The sequence below is a fragment of the Oncorhynchus mykiss genome, chromosome 26 (genome assembly GCF_013265735.2).
Source record: "Oncorhynchus mykiss isolate Arlee chromosome 26, USDA_OmykA_1.1, whole genome shotgun sequence".
NCBI classification, from domain to species: domain Eukaryota; kingdom Metazoa; phylum Chordata; class Actinopteri; order Salmoniformes; family Salmonidae; genus Oncorhynchus; species Oncorhynchus mykiss.
The window spans coordinates 40,425,487-40,449,412 of record NC_048590.1 but is presented as its reverse complement, the minus strand read 5'-3'; the positions used below and the strand labels follow the sequence as shown (position 1 = coordinate 40,449,412).

The 23,926-nt window shown below is 44.9% G+C and overlaps 1 protein-coding gene across 4 annotated transcripts; it reads right to left on the bottom strand.

Moving 5' to 3' along the window:
• Nucleotides 1-1,840: 1,840 nt before the first annotated feature.
• On the bottom strand, nucleotides 1,841-15,414 carry LOC110506791 (COP9 signalosome complex subunit 2). 4 transcript variants are annotated; one of them, XM_021586652.2, is made up of 13 exons: nucleotides 15,295-15,414; nucleotides 14,660-14,773; nucleotides 14,502-14,579; nucleotides 14,219-14,344; nucleotides 11,767-11,865; nucleotides 9,871-9,948; nucleotides 9,387-9,561; nucleotides 8,880-9,058; nucleotides 8,591-8,643; nucleotides 6,758-6,855; nucleotides 5,464-5,546; nucleotides 5,109-5,167; nucleotides 1,841-2,457 (listed from the first exon to the last, which is right to left on the bottom strand). In XM_021586652.2, exons 1-13 carry the CDS (start codon nucleotides 15,346-15,348, stop codon nucleotides 2,313-2,315), a joined length of 1,341 nt encoding a protein of 446 aa, XP_021442327.1. In that variant the 5' UTR covers nucleotides 15,349-15,414; the 3' UTR covers nucleotides 1,841-2,312. The 4 variants fall into 4 exon arrangements, with proteins under 4 accessions (XP_021442327.1, XP_021442329.1, XP_021442326.1 ...); XM_021586654.2 differs by having other exon boundaries at nucleotides 11,767-11,856; XM_021586651.2 differs by having other exon boundaries at nucleotides 15,289-15,389.
• Nucleotides 15,415-23,926: the final 8,512 nt, after the last annotated feature.

Sequence of the window (23,926 nt, the reverse complement as noted above, 5' to 3'; positions counted from 1 at the left end):
CTGACATTTAATCCTAGTAAAATGACCGGTTTTAGGTCAGTTAGGATTGCCACTTTATTTTAAGAATGTGAAATGTCAGCATAATAGTAGAGTGATTTATTTCAGCTTGTATTTCTTTCATCACACTCCCAGTGGGTCAGAAGTTTACATACACTCAATTAGTATTTGGTAGCATTGCCTTTAAATTGTTTAACTTGGGTCAAATGTTTTGGGTAGCCTTCCACAAGCTTCCCACAATAAGTGGGGTGAATTTTTGCCCAATCCTCCTGACAGAGCTGGTGTAACTGAGTCAGGTTTGTAGGCCTCCTTGCTCATACACACTTTTTCAGTTCTGCCCACAAATCTTCAATGGGATTGAGGTCAGAGCTTTGTGATGGCCACTCCAATACCTTGACTTTGTTGTCCTTAAGCCATTTTGCCACAACTTTGGAAGTATGCTTGGGGTCATTGTCCATTTGGAAGACCCATTTGCGACCAAGCTTTAACTTTGACTGATGTCTTGATGTTTCTTCAATTTATCCACATAATTTTCCTCCCTCATAATGCCATCTATTTTGTGAAGTGCACCAGTCCTTCCTGCAGCAAAGCACTCCCACAACATGATGCTGCCACCCCTGTGCTTCACGGTTGGGATGGTGTTCTTCAGCTTGCAAGCCTCCTCCTTTTTCCTCCAAACATAGTTGATGGTCATTATGGGCAAACAGTTCTATTTTTGTTTCATCAGACCAGAGGACATTTCTCCAAAAAGTATGATCTTTGTCCCCGTGTGCAGTTGCCTACCGTAGTCTGGCTTTTATATGACGGTTTTGGAGCAGTGGCTTCTTCCTTGCTGAGTGGCCTTTCAGGTTATGTCGATATAAGACTCGTTTTACTGTGGATATAGATAGTTTTGACCTGTTTCCTCCAGCATCTTCACAAGGTCCTTTGCTGTTGTTCTGGGATTGATTTACACGTTTCGCACCACAGTACATTCATCTTTAGGAGACAAAACGCATCTTCTTCCTGAGCGGTATGACAGCTACGTGGTCCCTTGGTGTTTATTCTTGCGTACTATTGTTTGTACAGTTGAACGTGGTACTTTCAGGCGTTTGGAAATTGCTCCCAAGGATGAACCAGACTTGAGGTCAACAATTATTTTTCTTGGCTGATTTCTTTTGATTTTCCCATGATGTCAAGCAAAGAGACACTGAGTTTGAAGGCAGGCCTTGAAATACATCCACAGGTACACCTCCAATTGACTCAAATGATGTAAATTAGCCTATCAGAAAGCCATGACATAATTTTCTGGAATTCTCCAAGCTGTTTAAAGGCACAGTCAACTTAATGTATGTAAACTTCTGACTCACTGGAATTGTGATACAGTGAAATAATTAGTCTGTAAACAATTGTTAGAAAATTGACTTGTGTCATGCACAAAGTAGATGTCCTGACCGACTTGCCAAAACTATAGTTTGTTAACAAGAAATGTGTGGAGTGGTTGAAAAACGAGTTTTAATGGCTACAACCAAAGTGTATGTAAACTTCCGACTTCAACTGTATGTCTAGCCTACAACACCGAATCAACCTTTGGATTATGATTCTAACAGATTTCTGCTTTGCTACTGTTCTGTTTGCAATGTGATTGATGACATAGATACATTTTCAGTGATGGGAGTGAATCTATCTATTCATAAGTTTCTGCACACAAACAATTGACTAACACTAAGAACAGGAGTCTGTTGCAACTACCAAATAATATTGATTTTTTCAAATAATATAGTATGGAACCAATGAGAGCATGAGAGCTGAAAAGTAGACGGTATCTAGACCTACATTGAAATGTCATATACAGTAAACACAGTTGGAGAACATTAGTTTGTTTTATTCACAACAGCCAACGTGCATTCAATGCTGCAGCTACATGTTGTGAAAAAGGTTTCCCAACACCAGCTGCCAGTCAACAGGCACAAATAAACCATTGTGTTATTGTACTCAAACTGCCCACTGAAAAAAATACAGCACTTTTAAAAAGGTGTTGACAGTGATATTTCTTAAATCATTCTACTAAAGTCTTGTGAAAAACAAACACGAAGGGCTTGACGTAAACCGAGATGTCCCTTAGAGAGCGCTGATGTCTTCTAGAAAGCAGTATCTCTCCTTCTCTGGGAAACGCAGCGTCAGATCACAAAACATCTCTGTGCTGCTGTGGTGCTCCTCTCCGCTCAGCCCATCCACACTGGATCGTTTGGTTTCTATTCTGACACATTGGAACAGTTGATTGAGATTCTCCTTCCTATCTTTCAGTGCTGTCCATTGTCACATGTCAGTCAGAATCATGTGAGTTTGCTGACGATGGCTTGGTTGAGAGAGTTGAGTTGTTTAGTCCATTTGTCTAAGGCAGTGTAGCGCGCCCCTCCTCTCTTCTGGTAGTCTAGCTCCAACAGCTGGTTGACCTGGTCGATACGGCCTTGGATGGTGCTACAGGGAGGAAACCACAGCACAAGAGAGATCAGAGAACAATGGTTCAATAAATACAACACAAGAATGGACATTGGCATCCTAGCAACATGACTAAACATTCTTTCCATCTTGGTCAGGAAAACATTTAGAAATGGATCAAACAATATTGTATAAAACAATGCAGTTTTATATAAAAATGGGATCAACAACATCAATATTTGCATTTGATTATGGTTTAAATTACACAAATCACTGTGGATAGCATTAGTTGGAGTCATTATTGAACTTCTTTCACTGTTTGGTTTCTGTCAAGCATCTGAACCACTGTGTGTACTCTCTCTCAACCAATTATCACATCTACACTAAGCTGTCTGATGAACACATTCCACCACCTCCACATTTCACTACATACAGTACATATTCTGTTGAGCTCTGTGACAACAGTGGGAATGCAGTGTCAAATGTCAATCTGTTCCAGTTGACTGGCTGTAGATCTGATCAGGCTGAGGGTAGTAAACAATACGCAGCAGTCTGCTACAGTAGCATGGGAAATAATAAAGACACGCTAGATAAGACACCTACCTGTAAACTGTTGATTTCTCCCAACGTTTTGATCAAAAGATCTTCATCCGGCTGACAAGGACCTTTGGGTCAAAACGTTGCACAATAAAACTGCGGGAGCAATCAACAGTTTACAGGTATCTTTCATCAGTTTACTTTTTGTAGCCTGCAAGTTACTGAATGTGTGCACGTACACTACTTCTAAACTAAATAATGAAACCAGTAATAAATGACAGATCTGCAATAAATTAAACAGGGAAGAATAACACCACAAACAGAGACGGAGAGAGAGAGAGAGGGAGAGAGACAGAGACCCATGCTGGCCTCCTGCATTCCTCAAGGTGCAGGGTGGAAACTATGAGGAACTGAGAAATGAGGAATTCAAATGATCCCCGTACACGAAACATGTCTTAACACTCATGCACAAGAAACATGCTTTGCTTCGTCTTGTGATGCCTCTGTCAGCCAGGTACACTATACACTGAGTATACTAGGGCTGTCCCAACAACAAAAAATAGTTTGTGTATGTTTATTTTTACATATATAGACACACCCTATTGTTTGAATAAAATCAACTATATGTTGACTACTGAGCATGTCTGATGCTTTAAGCACTGCAATTAAAAATAAAGACACAAATGACCAAAGAGGGAGCCAGAGATCAATATAGCCTAACCAGAAAGACAAAAACCTGTTCCCAACCAGACCCTCCTCTTCCCGCTGCTGCTGGCCTTTGCAGCTTCTGCCGGCCTTTGCAGCTTCTGCCGTTAGGCTCCTGAAGTAGCCGGTAATAGGCTACACCAATGGTCATCACCCTTTTCTACTTGGATTGGCAAGTTATTGTACCATTTCTACTGATCTACGTGCCAGTTATGATTTTCATATGCACATTTTTGTAAAACAGTTTCATTTAATTTATAATAAAGTCTTCATATCTCAAAATCAATGTCATGTGGTCAATAAGAATTCTACCTAATGAAAAAATAACTTCTATTGTCAATAGGTAAAAATAGCCTACATAATGCCAACAAATACCCGCAGGTAGAAAAAATCCTGATAAAAATAAATATCCCATAAATCACATCAGAAGTAATCAGGTGGGCCTTTATGACGTTTCCACCCGATCAGGGTATTACATTTTTTCCCTCTCATGCCGAGTGGTTATCGAAAGAGCTGGAAATATTTTTGAAATAGGCTACGTTGAGGAACTATTTTCATTCTCGATGGATGTAAAAACAGACTTTGTTTACTTGCTGTTGAAGGCGAAGAAAACATGTATTTGAGAAGCTCCACAGTGATGGGGAGTTAAGACAATCAGAAATACTATCCGATCCCCAAATTGGCACACACTCGGCTAACAATGTGTCCACTCCTACAATGACAACGGTACGACTGGAATAATAATATTGTGAACGCATTAAAATAAATGACAGTAACCAAACAATGTAGATAAGAAATGTTGGTCATTTATGTAAAATGTACTGCTGGTGATACTGGTGTACCATCCCGCGGCCTGCAATGGATTAGTCCACTCAGACAGGCGTGAATCAGACAGGTGTCTCGTGTGCCATCATTTTTTAGAATGTATTTGCCACTGCTCGACTGAAAAAAATCTTGGTTGACCAACAGCCTATTGACCAAACAATCGACTAAATGGGGTAAGCCCTCGAGCATACAAAACATTAGGAACACCTTCCTAATATAGAGTTGCACCCTTTGGCCCTCAGAACACCCTCAATTCATCAGGGACTGGACTCTACAAGGTGTCGAAAGGGGATGCTGGCCCATGTTGAATCCAATGTTTCCTTCCCACAGTTGTGTCAAGTAGGCTAGATGTCCTTTGGGTGGTGGACCATCCTGATACACACAGGAAACCCATCAGCGATCCATGTCTCAAGGCTTTAAAATCCTTCTTTAACCCGTCTCCTCCCCTTCATCTACACTGACTGAAGCCTCTCATAGAAATACGGAAGAGTCTAGAGAAAACATACAAGTCTTCCATGGCATGAATGTCTGTTTGATGCAAAACACTTTTGCTAACAGTGGATTCTACTCTCCTAAATGGTAGTTTGGGCCACAGATCAGATGCATGTCTAGGACAAACTTACTTGTCCAATATGCACTGCACCAACAAACTCTCCACGTCACAAACATCTATGTTCAGCTCCTGAGACAGAGGAGACAGAACACAGGGCGTTACACTTTGATCAATCCAAACAGCAACATCAGTGACCTAATAAATACATGATCTACTCAGCAAAGTTCATTATCAGATACATTATCAATACACACAGTGAAGTCAATGATTAACTCTAGCCTGGTCTCAGATCTGTTTGTGCTGTCCTACCAACTCTTATTGTAAAAATCATCATGCCAATGACCATAGGAATTGGCAAAAAAGCACACAAACAGATCTGGGACCAGGCTAGTTAGTCCAGATGCCAGTGCTGTCCTCAGACTTACCTTAGAGATGAATGGGATGTGTATTCTAGTGTAAGGCTTGATGAGCGCGATAAGGACCTGGGTCCTGATGTTCCGCAGCAGCTCTGGAAAATAAGACAAAACAGCACTGATCAGTCTCTCTTCAGTCCACACCCAATCCACCAGGGCACACACACCCCCGTCCACCAGGTCACACACACCCCCGTCCACCAGGTCACACACACACCCCCGTCCACCAGGGCACACACACACCCCCGTCCACCAGGGCACACACACCCCCGTCCACCCTCACCCCCGTCCACCAGGGCACACTCACCCCCGTCCACCAGGGCACACTCACCCCCGTCCACCAGGGCACTCTCACCCCGTCCACCAGGGCACCCCGTCCACCAGGGCACCCCGTCCACCAGGGCACCCTCACCCTGTCCACCCTCACCCCGTCCACAAGGGCACCCTCACCCCGTCCACACTCACACCGTCCACTCTCACCCCGTCCACCAGGGCACCCTCACCCCGTCCACCAGGGCACCCTCACCCCGTCCACCAGGCCACACTCACCCCGTCCACCAGGCCACACTCACCCCGTCCACCAGGGCACACTCACCCAGTCCACACTCACCCCCGTCCACCAGGGCACTCTCACCCCGTCCACCAGGCCACACTCACCCCGTCCACCCTCACCCCGTCCACCAGGGCACACTCACCCAGTCCACCAGGGCACACTCACCCCGTCCACCCTCACCCCGTCCACCAGGGCACACTCATCCAGTCCACCAGGGCACATTCACCCCCGTCCACCAGGGCACTCTCACCCCGTCCACTCTCACCCCGTCCACCAGGGCGCCCTCACCCCCGTCCACCAGGGCGCCCTCACCCCCGTCCACCAGGGCGCCCTCACCCCGTCCACTCTCACCCCGTCCACCAGGGCGCCCTCACCCCCGTCCACCAGGGCGCCCTCACCCCCGTCCACCAGGGCGCCCTCACCCCCGTCCACCAGGGCGCCCTCACCCCCGTCCACCAGGGCGCCCTCACCCCCGTCCACCAGGGCGCCCTCACCCCCGTCCACCAGGGCACCCTCACCCCGTCCACCAGGCCACACTCACCCCGTCCACCCTCACCCCGTCCACCAGGGCACACTCACCCCGTCCACTCTCACCCCGTCCACCAGGGCACATCATCTCAATATGCAGATACTGGTACAGTTTGTCTCAAGTTTGTTGAAACCTCGTCTTCAATGCAATACTTCCATGTTTCGTTCATCAACAAATGTGAGAAAGCCCACACATATACACACAGGCACACAAACACCACTCACCCTCTATGTGTTCTCTGATGAAGGGGTCATCCATGATACTACTATGGTTGGTCTTCAGTATCTTCTCAAACTCTGTGATGTCATTATTCTGATAGGAGCTGAGAGTAGACACACAACAGTAGAACAGTCACTGGGTTAGAATAATGACATTACAATCCATAAAATAATGACAGACAGTTGAAGTCAGAAGTTTACATACACCTTAGCCAAATACATTTATTCTTACTTTCACAATTCCTGACATTTAATCCTAGCAATAATTACCTGTTTTAGGTCAGTTAGGATCACCACTTTATTTTAAGAATGTGAAATAATAATAGTAGAGAGTGATTTATTTCAGCTTTTATTTCTTTCATCGCATTCCCAGTGGGTCAGAAGTTTACGTACACTCAATTAGTATTTGGTAGCATTGCCTTTAAATTGTTTAACTAAGGTCAAACGTTTTGGGTAGACTTCCACAAGCTTCCCACAATAAGTTGGGTGAATTTTGGCCCATTCCTCCTGACAGAGCTGGTGTAACTGAGTCAGGTTTGTAGGCATCCTTGCTCACACACGCTTTTTCAGTTCTGTCCACAAATCTTCAATGGGATTGAGGTCAGGGCTTTGTGATGGCCACTCCAATACCTTGACTTTGTTGTCCTTAAGCCATTTTGCCACAACTTTGGAAGTATGCTTGGGGTCATTGTCCTTATGGAAGACCCATTTGTGACCAAGCTTTAACTTCTTGACTGATGTCTCGAGCTGTTGCTTCAATATATCCACACAATTGTCCTTCCTCATAATGCCATCTATTTTGTGAAGTGCACCAGTCTTCCTGCAGCAAAGCACTCCCACAACATGATGCTGCCACCCCTGTGCTTCACGGTTGGGATGGTGTTCTTCGCCTTGCAAGCCTCCTCCTTTTTCCTCCAAACATAATGATGGTCATTTTGGCCAAACAGTTATATTTTTGTTTCATCAGACTAGAGGACATTTCTCCAAAAAGTATGATCTTTGTCCCAATGTGCAGTTGCAAACCGTTGTCTGGCTTTTTTATGACGGTTTTGGAGCAGTGGCTTCTTCCTTGCAGAGCGGCCTTTCAGGTTATGTCGATATAGGACTCGTTTTACTGTGGAAATAGATACTTTTGTACCCGTTTCCTCCAGCATCTTCACAAGGTCCTTTGCTGTTGTTCTGGGATTGATTTATACTTTTCGCACCAAAGTACGTTCATCTCTAGGAGACAAAAGGCGTCTCCTTCCTGAGCGGTATGATGGCTGCGTGGTCCCATGGTGTTAAGGGAGGAGACCAGAGCTAAAGAGCAAATGGCTTTCAAATGGGCTTTTTATGGTCGATGCCATTCAATCCAGCATCCGCTGTGTTAACGAATGTGGAGCCCGTGAACGGTAGGGCATTCATGCTTCTCACACTGTTCAGAGCAGACATACCAGAAACCCCTCCCCAACTACACCTGTCAACCAGTCATCGTCTGGGAAACAAACACGAGCTCACGGAGGCCTCAGCCTTGTTTTACATTTTGAGAGAGAGGTGTCAGAGCATCAAAATCACAGAGCAGACCCTCTGTGTCGTGGATCCCAGACTGATCATAAATTAGGTTGAAGAGACGCCACAGTTGAACCCGTGGTTAAAGGGTATCTTCACTATGTTGCACCTCCATCAACCACTTATATGTGATGTAAAACAATAACAGTTTGGGTCAACTGACAACTCAGCACAAATAAGTGGAAATAGGTTGTAAATAGTGACGTTATTGTTTAACTGATGCCTTGGCTTTCTACCCTAAAATATCAGCAACACCGCCATGGATGACTAGAAGCACACACGTGTTCTTACCTTACTAGATTTGTCATGGCCAAGATCTCTGGGTCGTTTTTATAGGGTTTGGCCTGTCACAGAAAAACACAATAAGAACAGCCACTGTAATACAACACTTTATCAAGCAGTGTTTGCTGCAGGTGATTTGAATTTGATTAATGCAATGTTGCCTCCAACAATATAAAGGTACGGGATGCCTCCACCTCGTGTATGGTTCCATAATGATAATGTTAGTAATTGCTCTTAGGGGATAAATAACATTTCATTTAACTGGACTTAACTAAACTGAATTGAATGAGTGTTGTACCTCCTGTGAGTCGAAAGGGTTGATTCCAGACTTCATGAGCATGTTGGCCAGCACCAGGTACTTCAGACAGGTGGTTCTCCTGGGGCTGCCTGACTCATCGTAGTTCTTAAACGCCTCAAAGAAGTCTGTGTGGGCCTTCTCAAACTCCCCCTCTCTCAGGTGCATCTTACCCCCACACTCTGGGGAAGGAGACAAAACAGGAACAGGCCTGTTATTACATCACATAAACACACACAGTGACTGACACACACACATCTTTTTACCATCTTATACAATATTATCGATTTTATCCACGATAGTGGCAAACCTCCCCGAGTTTTCCTACACGTCAGTTTACAAGGCGTAACCATAGAATAATAGTTCTAAGGGGGATTCTTTTTCTATGGTCAATGTATTTATTCAATGTAAACCGCTGTGTGTGTGGCTCCAATGCAATACATGTAAAATATAATAATGTTGACAGCTATGCTGCCTTCAGGGTTTCATCTGTCTACGGTGGTAACACACCCCTGATGACTCCCATAATGAGTGGGTGAGGGATAGCAGACTTGATGTGCAGGGACTGTTCATACAGGGCCTTCAGCTTCTTGTTGTTCTTCTGGGCTGTGTACATCTGGATCTCCAGAGCATAGATCTCCAGGAGCTGGGTGCCTTTCTTTAGGTCGTCCTCCCCGTCATCTGTCTAGAGAGAGACATAGATATACACCATTACAGATCACACACACATAAAAGACCATAGATCCCCAATATCCTTTGTCTGCACTGCACATAGATATAGAACTTAACAGATCAGATATACACATAACAGACCATATATCTGCAACATCATCTGTCTCCAGTGCACATAGATATACAACATAACAGATCATACCAGTATACAACAACAACAAAAATACTGCTAGCAGCCATATTGGGAACTTAGCTACTCAGATGGCTGTGTAAACCCCATCAGACTAAGCGTTGTCTCAGACTACCACCTGTCTTACTGTACCTGACAGGACTGGTGCAGCTGTCTGAGGATCTTCTGTAACTTCCCAAATTCCTCTCTCTCCAGGTACAGCTTGCCCAGCTGAGAGACAACCAGAGGACTTTAGTTAAAACAGGCTGAGAGACAACCAGAGGACTTTAGTTAAAACAGGCTGAGAGACAACAATAGGACTTTAGTTAAAACAGGCTGAGAGACAACACGAGGACGACAGTTAAAACAGGCTGAGAGACAACACGAGGACGACAGTTAAAACAGGCTGAGAGACAACACGAGGACGACAGTTAAAACAGGCTGAGAGACAACCAGAGGACTTTAGTTAAAACAGGCTGAGAGACAACACGAGGACGACAGTTAAAACAGGCTGAGAGACAACACGAGGACGACAGTTAAAACAGGCTGAGAGACAACAAGAGGACTTTAGTTAAAACAGGCTGAGAGACAACACGAGGACGACAGTTAAAACAGGCTGAGAGACAACACGAGGACGAAAGTTAAAACAGGCTGAGAGACAACAAGAGGACGACAGTTAAAACAGGCTGAGAGACAACACGAGGACGGCAGTTAAAACAGGCTGAGAGACAACAAGAGGACTTTAGTTAAAACAGGCTGAGAGACAACAATAGGACTTTAGTTAAAACAGGCTGAGAGACAACACGAGGACGACAGTTAAAACAGGCTGAGAGACAACACGAGGACTACAGTTAAAACAGGCTGAGAGACAACACGAGGACTACAGTTAAAACAGGCTGAGAGACAACACGAGGACGACAGTTAAAACAGGCTGAGAGACAACACGAGGACGACAGTTAAAACAGGCTGAGAGACAACACGAGGACTACAGTTAAAACAGGCTGAGAGACAACACGAGGACTACAGTTAAAACAGGCTGAGAGACAACACGAGGACTACAGTTAACAGGCTGAGAGACAACACGAGGACTACAGTTAAAACAGGCTGAGAGACAACACGAGGACTACAGTTAAAACAGGCTGAGAGACAACACGAGGACTACAGTTAAAACAGGCTGAGAGACAACACGAGGACTACAGTTAAAACAGGCTGAGAGACAACACGAGGACTACAGTTAACAGGCTGAGAGACACCACGAGGACTACAGTTAAAACAGGCTCAGAGACAACAAGAGGACTTTAGTTAAAACAGGCTGAGAGACAACCAGAGGACTTTAGTTAAAACAGGCTGAGAGACAACACGAGGACTTTAGTTAAAACAGGCTGAGAGACAACAAGAGGACTTTAGTTAAAACAGGCTGAGAGACAAGAGGACGACAGTTAAAACAGGCTGAGAGACAACCAGAGGACTTTAGTTAAAACAGGCTGAGAGACAACCAGAGGACTTTAGTTAAAACAGGCTGAGAGACAACACGAGGACGACAGTTAAAACAGGCTGAGAGACAACACGAGGACGACAGTTAAAACAGGCTGAGAGACAACAAGAGGACTTTAGTTAAAACAGGCTGAGAGACAACACGAGGACGACAGTTAAAACAGGCTGAGAGACAACACGAGGACGACAGTTAAAACAGGCTGAGAGACAACAACAACTTCTATGTTTGTGCTATAACTATCACTAAATAAGGATGTTAGGGTGATGTTTGGCAAACAATTTAACACAAACAGATCTCGCTACCAGTCTAGGGCTTTGCAGAGGTAGAAACTCCCAAACACAGAGGCCTGACAAACTGCCAGATCAGATATTGTCCTACCCATAGAAATAAACAGAAACATTATGTCCCAATTCTCACTTGTTCACTTCACTTTACTGATTTGAGAGGAAATTACTAGTCCCTGCCACCACCAATCCACTGCTTTTTGATTTTTGTGGGAAGTAGTGACTGAGTGCACACTAGGAAAAAGCTGATATTATTTTGACACACCCTACCTTTGTGTTAGTTTTGAACCAGAGTCTGTCGTTCTTGGCATCCTTCAGAGCGTCCAGCGTCGTTTCATAAAACTCCTGCAGCAGGTCCATCTGTGACACATAAAACAACCAACCACAGCCCACATTAACACCTCAGTCACCTGGAACATGAACCTCAGCCTACATTAACACCTCAGTCATCTAGAACATGAACCTCAGCCTACATTAACACCTCAGTCATCTAAAACATGAACCTCAGCCTACATTAACACCTCAGTCATCTAGAACATGAACCTCAGCCTACATTAACACCTCAGTCACCTGGAACATGAACCTCAGCCTACATTAACACCTCAGTCACCTGGAACATGAACCTCAGCCTACATTAACACCTCAGTCACCTGGAACATGACCCTCAGCCTACATTAACACCTCAGTCACCTGGAACATGAACCTCAGCCTACATTAACACCTCAGTCACCTGGAACATGAACCTCAGCCTACATTAACACCTGTCATCCAGTACATGAACCTCAGCCTACATTAACACCTCAGTCACCTGGAACATGAACCTCAGCCTACATTAACACCTCAGTCATCCAGAACATGAACCTCAGCCTACATTAACACCTGTCATGTAGAACATGAACCTCAGCCTACATTAACACCTCAGTCACCTGGAACATGAACCTCAGCCTACATTAACACCTGTCATGTAGAACATGAACCTCAGCCTACATTAACACCTGTCATCCAGTACATGAACCTCAGCCTACATTAACACCTCAGTCACCTGGAACATGAACCTCAGCCTACATTAACACCTCAGTCACCTGGAACATGAACCTCAGCCTACATTAACACCTGTCATGTAGAACATGAACCTCAGCCTACATTAACACCTGTCATCCAGTACATGAACCTCAGCCTACATTAACACCTCAGTCACCTGGAACATGAACCTCAGCCTACATTAACACCTCAGTCACCTGGAACATGAACCTCAGCCTACATTAACACCTGTCATCCAGTACATGAACCTCAGCCTACATTAACACCTCAGTCACCTGGAACATGAACCTCAGCCTACATTAACACCTCAGTCATCCAGAACATGAACCTCAGCCTACATTAACACCTGTCATGTAGAACATGAACCTCAGCCTACATTAACACCTCAGTCACCTGGAACATGAACCTCAGCCTACATTAACACCTGTCATGTAGAACATGAACCTCAGCCTACATTAACACCTGTCATCCAGTACATGAACCTCAGCCTACATTAACACCTCAGTCACCTGGAACATGAACCTCAGCCTACATTAACACCTCAGTCACCTGGAACATGAACCTCAGCCTACATTAACACCTGTCATCCAGTACATGAACCTCAGCCTACATTAACACCTCAGTCACCTGGAACATGAACCTCAGCCTACATTAACACCTCAGTCATCCAGAACATGAACCTCAGCCTACATTAACACCTGTCATGTAGAACATGAACCTCAGCCTACATTAACACCTCAGTCACCTGGAACATGAACCTCAGCCTACATTAACACCTGTCATGTAGAACATGAACCTCAGCCTACATTAACACCTGTCATCCAGTACATGAACCTCAGCCTACATTAACACCTCAGTCACCTGGAACATGAACCTCAGCCTACATTAACACCTCAGTCACCTGGAACATGAACCTCAGCCTACATTAACACCTCAGTCACCTGGAACATGAACCTCAGCCTACATTAACACCTGTCATGTAGAACATGAACCTCAGCCTACATTAACACCTGTCATGTAGAACATGAACCTCAGCCTACATTAACACCTCAGTCATACAGAACATGAACCTCAGCCTACATTAACACCTGTCATGTAGAACATGAACCTCAGCCTACATTAACACCTGTCATCCAGTACATGAACCTCAGCCTACATTAACACCTCAGTCACCTGGAACATGAACCTCAGCCTACATTAACGTCTCAGTCATCTAGAACATGAACCTCAGCCTACATTAACACCTCAGTCATCCAGAACCTGAACCTCAGCCTACATTAACACCTCAGTCATCCAGAACATGAACCTCAGCCTACATTAACACCTGTCATGTAGAACATGAACCTCAGCCTACATTAACACCTGTCATGTAGAACATGAACCTCAGCCTACATTAACACCTCAGTCATCCAGAACATGAACCTCAGCCTACATTAACACCTCAGTCATGTAGAACATGGAACCACTGCCACCACTTCATTCATACCAATAGGACTGACCCAGAGTCAGTAACTTTATTGGCCATATAAGACAAAAGTTGTAAGAAATTGATATTGATAAAAAGTTGTTTTTTTAAATGGAATAACAAACAGTTCACATCACTTGAGATTTGAGCCAAAATAAAGATCTGAGCTTTGAGGCCAAAAACCCTTTGTTCTAGTTCCAGGTATTGCGTCTATACCTGTTTGGAGGTGGAGATGTAGTCTAGGATGGAGTTGATGGACTTCTCTGAGTAGTTTCTGGTCACAGCGCTCCTGATGTACGTCAACAGCTGCTTGTACCGAGACATCATCTCTGGGAAGTTGGTCTGCAGGACACACACAGTTCGACAGGAGACAGGGCATTGAAGTTGCAGTGGGAATGACAGTATGTCATAAAGACAAACTCACAAGCACTAATCATACGGACTCAGAGACGGAGAGTAGACATTTTGAGACAACACCACAGAGCATTTCATTTCTTACTAGCTTGAAGTTGATTTTGATCATCTGTTTTAGGGCTTTGAACCCCCATTCTCCCTTCTCTCCCTCCAGCTCCAATACCTGCCAATAGAGAGTATACATTACCATCGTACACTCATCAATCTGTGAGTGAGTGGAGCGAGTGAGTAGCCAGTACCCACCTTCTGAAAGCTGTTGAGAGCTGCTTTGGGGTCATCCTCCTTCAGTGCTTTGGAATTGTAGTACTGGTTTTCCAAGTCGACATTTGGCTCTGAGTTACTGTCCTCGGAATATTCCTGGGTTGAGACATAAACTCAGGACATAAGTTAGCTGGCTATGAGTTAATACAACAAAGATTGATAACGTGACAGAGATGTTATGATTGTGCTAACGGCTTGCCATAGTTGTTTACTAATGAGTCTAAGTAGCTAGCTGTTTTCTCTAACCAGCAACGGCGCATGCGCGGCCACAGGGTAGTTATCTACACCTAGCTAGCTAAACGGTTGTGTTTGTGGCTAGCTATGGTAACATAACATGCTATAATAAATTGACTAGTATAGCTAACTCAGTATACTATAGCAAACTCAGTTTCCCCCATGCCAAGCAGCCGAGCTTAGCTAGCACTAGCAGCAACTGCAAGCTATCCTCGCCTTTATGCTAACGTTAGCTGAACTAGCTATCTAGGTAGTTTAGCTACCTAACTAGCTAACTCCCCTGCTCCGACCTAGCTAATGAAAATATACTAGCTAAGGAAACAGCTCTGATTAAACATCAATAAACAAGGAAATAGAAACGTATTATGTAAACTTACGCTTACCAGATCATAATCTTCTTCATCGTCGCACATAAAATCATCTTCCATGTCAGACATCTTGACGGGTCTTCGGAGACAACAAACACATCGCAGCTCTACAGCGCCACCAAACACTACGCCGGTTTCAGCATAGTACTGCATTATTCTTTCTGGTATTGTAGTTCGCTTTTCTACCGGAAGCTGTCGCTGTCACATCACAGTATAGATCTGTAACATTTCTAGTCTTTTCAATTAATTCAATTTGACTCACTGATAACTATCTTACCTTATCATCCTAGAAATAGCCATAAAAAACTTACATCACAAATCAAAGGGACACGCATGAGGACCATGTATTTATGAAGTCTTAAATATAGATTTTTTCCTATTGTGTTATTGACTGTACATTTGTTTATTCCATGTGTAACTCTGTGTTGTTGTTTGTGTCACACTACTTTGCTTTATCTTGGCCAGGTCGCAGTTGTTAATGAGAACTTGTACTGGACTACCTGGTTAAATAAAGGTCAAATCAAATATTTAAAACGTCTACCGGATATATCAGGGACTCGTCCCTATTGTAAAACTGAAGAGTGCAGAGATGGTAGTGTGTGTGTGTGTGTGTGTGTGTGTGTGTGTGTGTGTGTGTGTGTGTGTGTGTGTGTGTGTGTGTGTGTGTGTGTGTGTGTGTGTGTGTGTGTGTGTGTGTGTGTGTGTGTGTGTGTGTGTGTGGATGGGGAGTGTGCGATTTTTGGTTCCAACCGCGTGTCTTTGTGAGACGCGGAGTAGGTGAACGGAAAAGCATTCCTCATGAAGCTGGTTGAGGGAATGCCAAAAGGGTGGCTACTTTGAAGAATCTAAAATATAAAATATATTTTGATTTGTTTGTTTGACACTTTTTTGGTTACTACATGATTCCATATGTGTTATTTCATAGTTTTGATGTCTTCACTATTATTCAACAATGTAGAAAATAGTAAAAATAAAGAAAAACCCTTGAATGAGTAGATGTGTCCAAACTTTTGACTGGTGCTGTACATACACACACATTGACAGGGGCTGAGTCACTGGCTTACTGGTGCTCTTTCATGCCGTCCCTAGGAGGGGTGCGTCACTTGAGTGGGTTGAGTCACTGATGTGATCTTCCTGTCTGGGTTGGCACCCCCCTCGGGTTGTGCCGTGGCGGAGATCTTTGTGGGCTATACTCGGCCTTGTCTCAGGATGGTAAGTTGGTGGTTGAAGATATCCCTCTAGTGGTGTGGGGGCTGTGCTTCGGCAAAGTGGGTGGGGTTATATCCTTCCTGTTTGGCCCTGTCCGGGGGTATCATCGGATGGGGCCACAGTGTCTCCTGACCCCTCCTGTCTCAGCCTCCAGTATTTATGCTGCAGTAGTTTATGTGTCGGGGGGCTAGTGTCAGTTTGTTATATCTGGAGTACTTCTCCTGTCTTATCCGGTGTCCTGTGTGAATTTAAGTATGCTCTCTCTAATTCTCTCTTTCTTTCTCTCTTTCTTTCTCTCTCTCGGAGGACCTGAGCCCTAGGACCATGCCTCAGGACTACCTGGCATGATGACTCCTTGCTGTCCCCAGTCCACCTGGCCGTGCTGCTGCTCCAGTTTCAACTGTTCTGCCTGCGGCTATGGAATCCTGACCTGTTCACCGGACGTGCTACCTGTCCCAGACCTGCTGTTTTCAACTCTCTAGAGACAGCAGGAGTGGTAGAGATACTCTTAATGATCGGCTATGAAAAGCCAACTGACATTAACTCCTGAGGTGCTGACTTGCTGCACCCTCGACAACTACTGTGATTATTATTATTTGACCATGCTGGTCATTTATGAACATTTGAACATCTTGGCCATGTTCTGTTATAATCTCCACCCGGCACAGCCAGAAGAGGACTGGCCACCCCTCATAGCCTGGTTCCTCTCTAGGTTTCTTCCTAGGTTTTGGCCTTTCTAGGGAGTTTTTCCTAGCCACCGTGCTTCTACACCTGCATTGCTTGCTGTTTGGGGTTTTAGGCTGGGTTTCTGTACAGCACTTTGAGATATCGAGGGGCTATATAAATACATTTGATTTGATACATTTGATTTGATTTGATTGACCCAGTTGCAATCCCACACTGAGAAATGGGTCTGAACCATGACAAGAGGTTTTCAGCATTTTGATAGGGTCAAATCATTTGTTTAAAGGGATTTCAACAGGCCAGTCTCTGGGGTACTCAAGAGAAAAAAACACCCTTGGCAGAGTTGGTTTGTTCTCAGCAGTGAGGGACTCACTGAGGTATGAACTATGAATGTGGATCTATTGGAGTGTTTTTTACTAACATTGTGTGATAACTCTGGGAGGCCATTTCTGAATAGAGTGGAATCAACCCTGTGGATCAGGTTTAAAAATATTTCATGACCATTTTAAAACAGTGTTGGCTGCCACTCTATGACACACACACACACGCACGCACGCACACACAGTGTTGGCTGCCACTAACAGCATGTGTCCTGTCTGTAATCTCTCTCTCCCTCACTAGGGAGCTTGTTTTACACCAGACTCACTAACATATTTTATTACTAAAGAGATTCCTTTTCTGAGAAGACTGATTTCTAATTTAAGAAAGAGGCCTGAGACATTGTGGAAGACAGAAGAGCTTTAGTTGGTTTATCCCATTATTCTGGACCTGTTGGAGCATAATAAATATAATACCATCTGATGGATCCAGCACCAGAGAAAGGAGAGCAGGGCGGGATGTGTCAGCATGCTGTTGCTGGGAAACAGGGCTCCTTTGTCACAATATCCAGTGTGTGTGTGTGCAGAGATGGGCAAAAATGACAAAATACCCTAAAGACTAATGTATCAAAACAAAATACACCAATAACCTCAACAACATTCTTAGTAACGGTAACAAAAAAAACATTTTACTTGCTATGACTCTGATATGTGGTTGTTTATCTACTTTAGTTGAATGCACTGACTGTATGTCGCTCTGGATGCTAAATGACCAAAACGCAAATGTAAAAATGACCACTTGCAAAGCATGGATATTATTATTCTAATAAGCCACACCCCTTCAGATGGACAAAGATACAGCAACACGTATCTTGTAATAAAATACCCTAAAGAATGTATGAAAATAACACGCCAAATACTGTTGTCAACAATACATTTTTATAAAGATATTTATTTTCAAAATACAGAAAATACATAACAGACAGACTATTTCAGTCAGATGTCCTGTGCAGTTAGAAATGGAACAAATACATGTGTGAACCAAGCGCCTTTTCAATTTCACCTTATTTTAGAAGAAATAGTCCATCATTTTCTATCAGTACTGTTGAAAAGTATTTTGTATTTTGAAAATACATAATACAGCTATCTAAAGTATCTTGTTACAAAATACACTGGACTATAGTTCAGGCCAGTGAAATACAAAATACTCAATAGTAATTTAAATATGCATTTTAAATACATGTAACATAAATACTGCCTCTGGTCTCTCTCTCTGGGCCTGTGATCAGTGATCAGACCAGCTCTGGTCTCTCTCTCGTGGCCTGTGAGCAGCCCAGCTCTGGTCTCTCTCTCCTGGCCTGTGATCAGTAATCAGACCAGATCTGGTCTCTCTCTCGTGGCCTGTGATCAGTGATCAGACCAGCTCTGGTCTCTCTCTCTGGGTCTGTGATCAGTGATCAGACCAGCTCTGGTCTCTCTCTCTCTGGGCCTGTGATCAGTAATCAGACCAGCTCTGGTTTCTCTCTCTGGGTCTGTGATCAGTAATCAGACCAGCTCTGGTCTCTCTCTCTTGGCCTGTGATCAGTAATCAGCCCAGCTCTGGTCTCTCTCTCTGGGTCTGTGATCAGTAATCAGCCCAGCTCTGGTCTCTCTCTCTGGGTCTGTGATCAGTAATCAGCCCAGCTCTGGTCTCTCTCTCTCTTGGCCTGTGATCAGTAATCAGACCAGCTCTGGTCTCTCTCTCGTGGGCTGTGATCAGTGATCAGCCCAGCTCTGGTCTCTCTCTCTCTCTCTCTCTCTGGGCCTGTGATCAGTGATCAGACCAGCTCTGGTCTCTCTCTCTCTGGGCCTGTGATCAGTAATCAGACCAGCTCTGGTCTCTCTCTCTTGGCCTGTGATCAGTGATCAGCCCAGCTCTGGTCTCTCTCGCTCTTGGTCTGTGATCGGTAATCAGCCCAGCTCTGGTCTCTCTCTCTGGGCCTGTGATCAGTGATCAGCCCAGCTCTGGTCTCTCTCTCTGGGCCTGTGATCAGTGATCAGACCAGCTCTGGCCTCTCTCTCTGGGCCTGTGATCAGTGATCAGCCCAGCTCTGGTCTCTCTCTCTGGGCCTGTGATCAATGATCAGACCAGCTCTGGCCTCTCTCTCTGGGTCTGTGATCGGTAATCAGCCCAGCTCTGGTCTCTCTCTCTGGGCCTGTGATCAGTGATCAGCCCAGCTCTGGTCTCTCTCTCTCTCTGGGTCTGTGTTTCGTAATCAGCCCAGCTCTGGTCTCTGTCTCTGGGCCTATGATCAGTGATCAGCCCATCTCTGGTCTCTCTCTCTGGGCCTGTGATCAGTGATCAGCCCAGCTCTGGTCTCTCTCTCTGGGCCTGTGATCAGTGATCAGCCCAGCTCTGGTCTCTCTCTCTCTGGGCCTGTGAGTCAACTCAGCCAGACTTCTCATTACCACACTGACTCACATTGTCTGTCTGTGATGAATAGGACCATTTCACCAACCTGCTAACATCAACCTACTGGGTAATATCAACCAATAATGATTAATTGACAGTCTCTATGGATACGTGCTTCAATTTGGTGTGTGTGTGTGTGCGCGCATGTATGAGTTGATTGTGAGTGTGTGTGTGTGCACGCTGCCTGTGTATACGCTGCCTGTGTATATTTGTGTGTTATTATAAATCATTATTATAATGATTCATGTAATAACTTTAAAACATGGATATTATTCCCCAACCTCTAATGTAAACAACAGGGTTTATCTGCCGTTTCATTTGGGGTTGTCAAAAACTGCTTCAGGCTGCAGTTAATAATGCTGATCCAGTAAATGTAATCTTGTTTCTGACAGTTCCTTAAACATTAGCAGCCCCTTTAATGTGTCTCCAACAGGGCAGCTGGCAACCATGGCAACCACCATGGCCCTGTGTCCTCTACCCAGCATGCAGTCTGATTTTATGCTTCTCTCTAAATGTGTTTATCTAGGAAAGAGCTCACGGAAGGGGCCCTAACACACACAGATACACACGCACACACACAGCAACAAGAAAACAGAATGTCTAGTCACGCATCTTGGGCAGGTTAGGGAGGGAACACAGCTCTGATGACCCTGGGGTTCTGGCATGGAGAAGAGAGAGGGAGAGCACACACACACACACACACACACACACACACACACACACACACACACACACACACACACACACACACACACACACACACACACACACACACACACACACACACACACACACACACACACACACACACACACGCACACTCTCCCTACCTCCCTCTCTTTCTCTCTCCCCCTCTCTTCTCCATGCCAGAACCCCAGGGTCATCAGAGCTGTGTTCCCTCCCTAACCTGCCCAAGATGCGTGACTAGACATTTTGTTTTTTTGTTGCTGTGTTTTTTTACAAGGTAGAAGCGTGTCTTACTTTTATACAGCAATTTGTGTTCGGCAGTGATGTTATTGCACTTCAAACCCGGCTTGGAGAGCAGAAAACACACTGCTGCCAAGTCCACACACACCCTCTCCACATCGCACGCGAGCTGGCTGTGGTATGTGTCTGGTAAGGGGTGTATAGGTGGTTGAGGTTTGGGGGTGGGGTGTGGGTGTGGGTGTACTGTATGTGTTAGTGAGGGTGTGTATGTGGGGGTTTAGTGTGTATGTGTGTGCTGCGTAGAGGGGTGTGTACATGCATGTGCTTGTGAAGTGTATGTTTGTAGTGTAAAGGGGTGTGTGTTGGTCAGGTGGAATGTGTTTGTAGTGTAAAGGGGTGTGTGTTGGTCAGGTGAAGAGTGTTTGTAGTGTAAAGGGGTGTGTGTTGGTCAGGTGGAGTGTGTTTGTAGTGTAAAGGGGTGTGTGTTGGTCAGGTGGAATGTGTTTGTAGTGTAAAGGGGTGTGTGTTGGTCAGGTGAAGAGTGTTTGTAGTGTAAAGGGGTGTGTGTTGGTCAGGTAGAGTGTGTTTGTAGTGTAAAGGAGTGTGTGTTGGTCAGGTGAAGAGTGTTTGTAGTGTAAAGGGGTGTGTGTTGGTCAGGTGGAGAGTGTTTGTAGTGTAAAGGGGTGTGTGTTGGTCAGGTGAAGAGTGTTTGTAGTGTAAAGGGGTGTGTGTTGGTCAGGTGAAGAGTGTTTGTAGTGTAAAGGGGTGTGTGTTGGTCAGGTGAAGAGTGTTTGTAGTGTAAAGAGGTGTGTGTTGGTCAGGTGAAGAGTGTTTGTAGTGTAAAGGGGTGTGTGTTGGTCAGGTAGAGTGTGTTTGTAGTGTAAAGGGGTGTGTGTTGGTCAGGTAGAGTGTGTTTGTAGTGTAAAGGGGTGTGTGTTGGTCAGGTAGAGTGTGTTTGTAGTGTAAAGGGGTGTGTGTTGGTCAGGTGGAATGTGTTTGTAGTGTAAAGAGGTGTGTGCTGGTCAGGTGAAGAGTGTTTGTAGTGTAAAGGGGTGTGTGTTGGTCAGGTGAAGAGTGTTTGTAGTGTAAAGGGGTGTGTGTTGGTCAGGTGGAGAGTGTTTGTAGTGTAAAGGGGTGTGTGTTGGTCAGGTGGAGAGTGTTTGTAGTGTAAAGGGGTGTGTGTTGGTCAGGTGAAGAGTGTTTGTAGTGTAAAGGGGTGTGTGTTGGTCAGGTGAAGTGTGTTTGTAGTGTAAAGGGGTGTGTGTTGGTCAGGTGGAATGTGTTTGTAGTGTAAAGGGGTGTGTGTTGGTCAGGTGAAGAGTGTTTGTAGTGTAAAGGGGTGTGTGTTGGTCAGGTGGAGAGTGTTTGTAGTGTAAAGGGGTGTGTGTTGGTCAGGTGGAGAGTGTTTGTAGTGTAAAGGGGTGTGTGTTGGTCAGGTGAATAGTGTTTGTAGTGTAAAGGGGTGTGTGTTGGTCAGTTGGAGAGTGTTTGTAGTGTAAAGGGGTGTGTGTTGGTCAGGTGGAGAGTGTTTGTAGTGTAAAGGGGTGTGTGTTGGTCAGGTGAAGAGTGTTTGTAGTGTAAAGGGGTGTGTGTTGGTCAGGTGGAATGTGTTTGTAGTGTAAAGGGGTGTGTGTTGGTCAGGTGAATAGTGTTTGTAGTGTAAAGGGGTGTGTGCTGGTCAGGTGAAGAGTGTTTGTAGTGTAAAGGGGTGTGTGTTGGTCAGGTGGAATGTGTTTGTAGTGTAAAGGGGTGTGTGTTGGTCAGGTGGAGTGTGTTTGTAGTGTAAAGGGGTGTGTGCTGGTCAGGTGAAGAGTGTTTGTAGTGTAAAGGGGTGTGTGTTGGTCAGTTGGAGAGTGTTTGTAGTGTAAAGGGGTGTGTGCTGGTCAGGTGAAGAGTGTTTGTAGTGTAAAGGGGTGTGTGTTGGTCAGGTGGAATGTGTTTGTAGTGTAAAGGGGTGTGTGTTGGTCAGGTGGAATGTATGTTTGTAGTGTAAAGGGGTGTGTGTTGGTTAGGTGAAGAGTGTTTGTAGTGTAAAGGGGTGTGTGCTGGTCAGGTGAAGAGTGTTTGTAGTGTAAAGGGGTGTGTGTTGGTCAGGTGAATAGTGTTTGTAGTGTAAAGGGGTGTGTGTTGGTCAGGTGGAGTGTATGTTTGTAGTGTAAAGGGGTGTGTGCTGGTCAGGTGAAGTGTATGTTTGTAGTGTAAAGGGGTGTGTGCTGGTCAGGTGAAGTGTATGTTTGTAGTGTAAAGGGGTGTGTGTTGGTCAGGTGAAGAGTGTTTGTAGTGTAAAGGGGTGTGTGCTGGTCAGGTGAAGAGTGTTTGTAGTGTAAAGGGGTGTGTGTTGGTCAGGTGAAGAGTGTTTGTAGTGTAAAGAGGTGTGTGTTGGTCAGGTGGAGTGTATGTTTGTAGTGTAAAGGGGTGTGTGCTGGTCAGGTGAAGTGTATGTTTGTAGTGTAAAGGGGTGTGTGTTGGTCAGGTGAAGAGTGTTTGTAGTGTAAAGGGGTGTGTGTTGGTCAGGTGAAGAGTGTTTGTAGTGTAAAGGGGTGTGTGCTGGTCAGGTGAAGAGTGTTTGTAGTGTAAAGAGGTGTGTGTTGGTCAGATAGAGTGTGTTTGTAGTGTAAAGGGGTGTGTGTTGGTCAGGTGAAGTGTATGTTTGTAGTGTAAAGGGGTGTGTGTTGGTCAGATAGAGTGTGTTTGTAGTGTAAAGGGGTGTGTGTTGGTCAGGTGAAGTGTATGTTTGTAGTGTAAAGGGGTGTGTGTTGGTCAGATAGAGTGTGTTTGTAGTGTAAAGGGGTGTGTGTTGGTCAGGTGAAGTGTATGTTTGTAGTGTAAAGGGGTGTGTGTTGGTCAGGTGAAGAGTGTTTGTAGTGTAAAGGGGTGTGTGCTGGTCAGGTGAAGAGTGTTTGTAGTGTAAAGGGGTGTGTGTTGGTCAGGTGAAGAGTGTTTGTAGTGTAAAGAGGTGTGTGTTGGTCAGGTGGAGTGTATGTTTGTAGTGTAAAGGGGTGTGTGCTGGTCAGGTGAAGAGTGTTTGTAGTGTAAAGGGGTATGTGTTGGTCAGGTG

What these genes read in the sequence shown, in the direction of transcription:
- LOC110506791 (XM_021586651.2), bottom strand. Translation starts at nt 15,348, where the DNA reads ATGTCTGACATGGAAGATGATTTTATGTGCGACGATGAAGAAGATTAT. An exon ending in TCAAAATCAACTTCAAGCTA is followed by an intron (nt 14,345 to 14,501) that starts GTAAGAAATGAA and finishes TGTGTCCTGCAG; the next exon opens with ACCAACTTCCCAGAGATGAT. An exon ending in GTGCAGTGCATATTGGACAA is followed by an intron (nt 2,458 to 5,108) that starts GTAAGTTTGTCC and finishes TCCTCCCTGTAG; the next exon opens with CACCATCCAAGGCCGTATCG.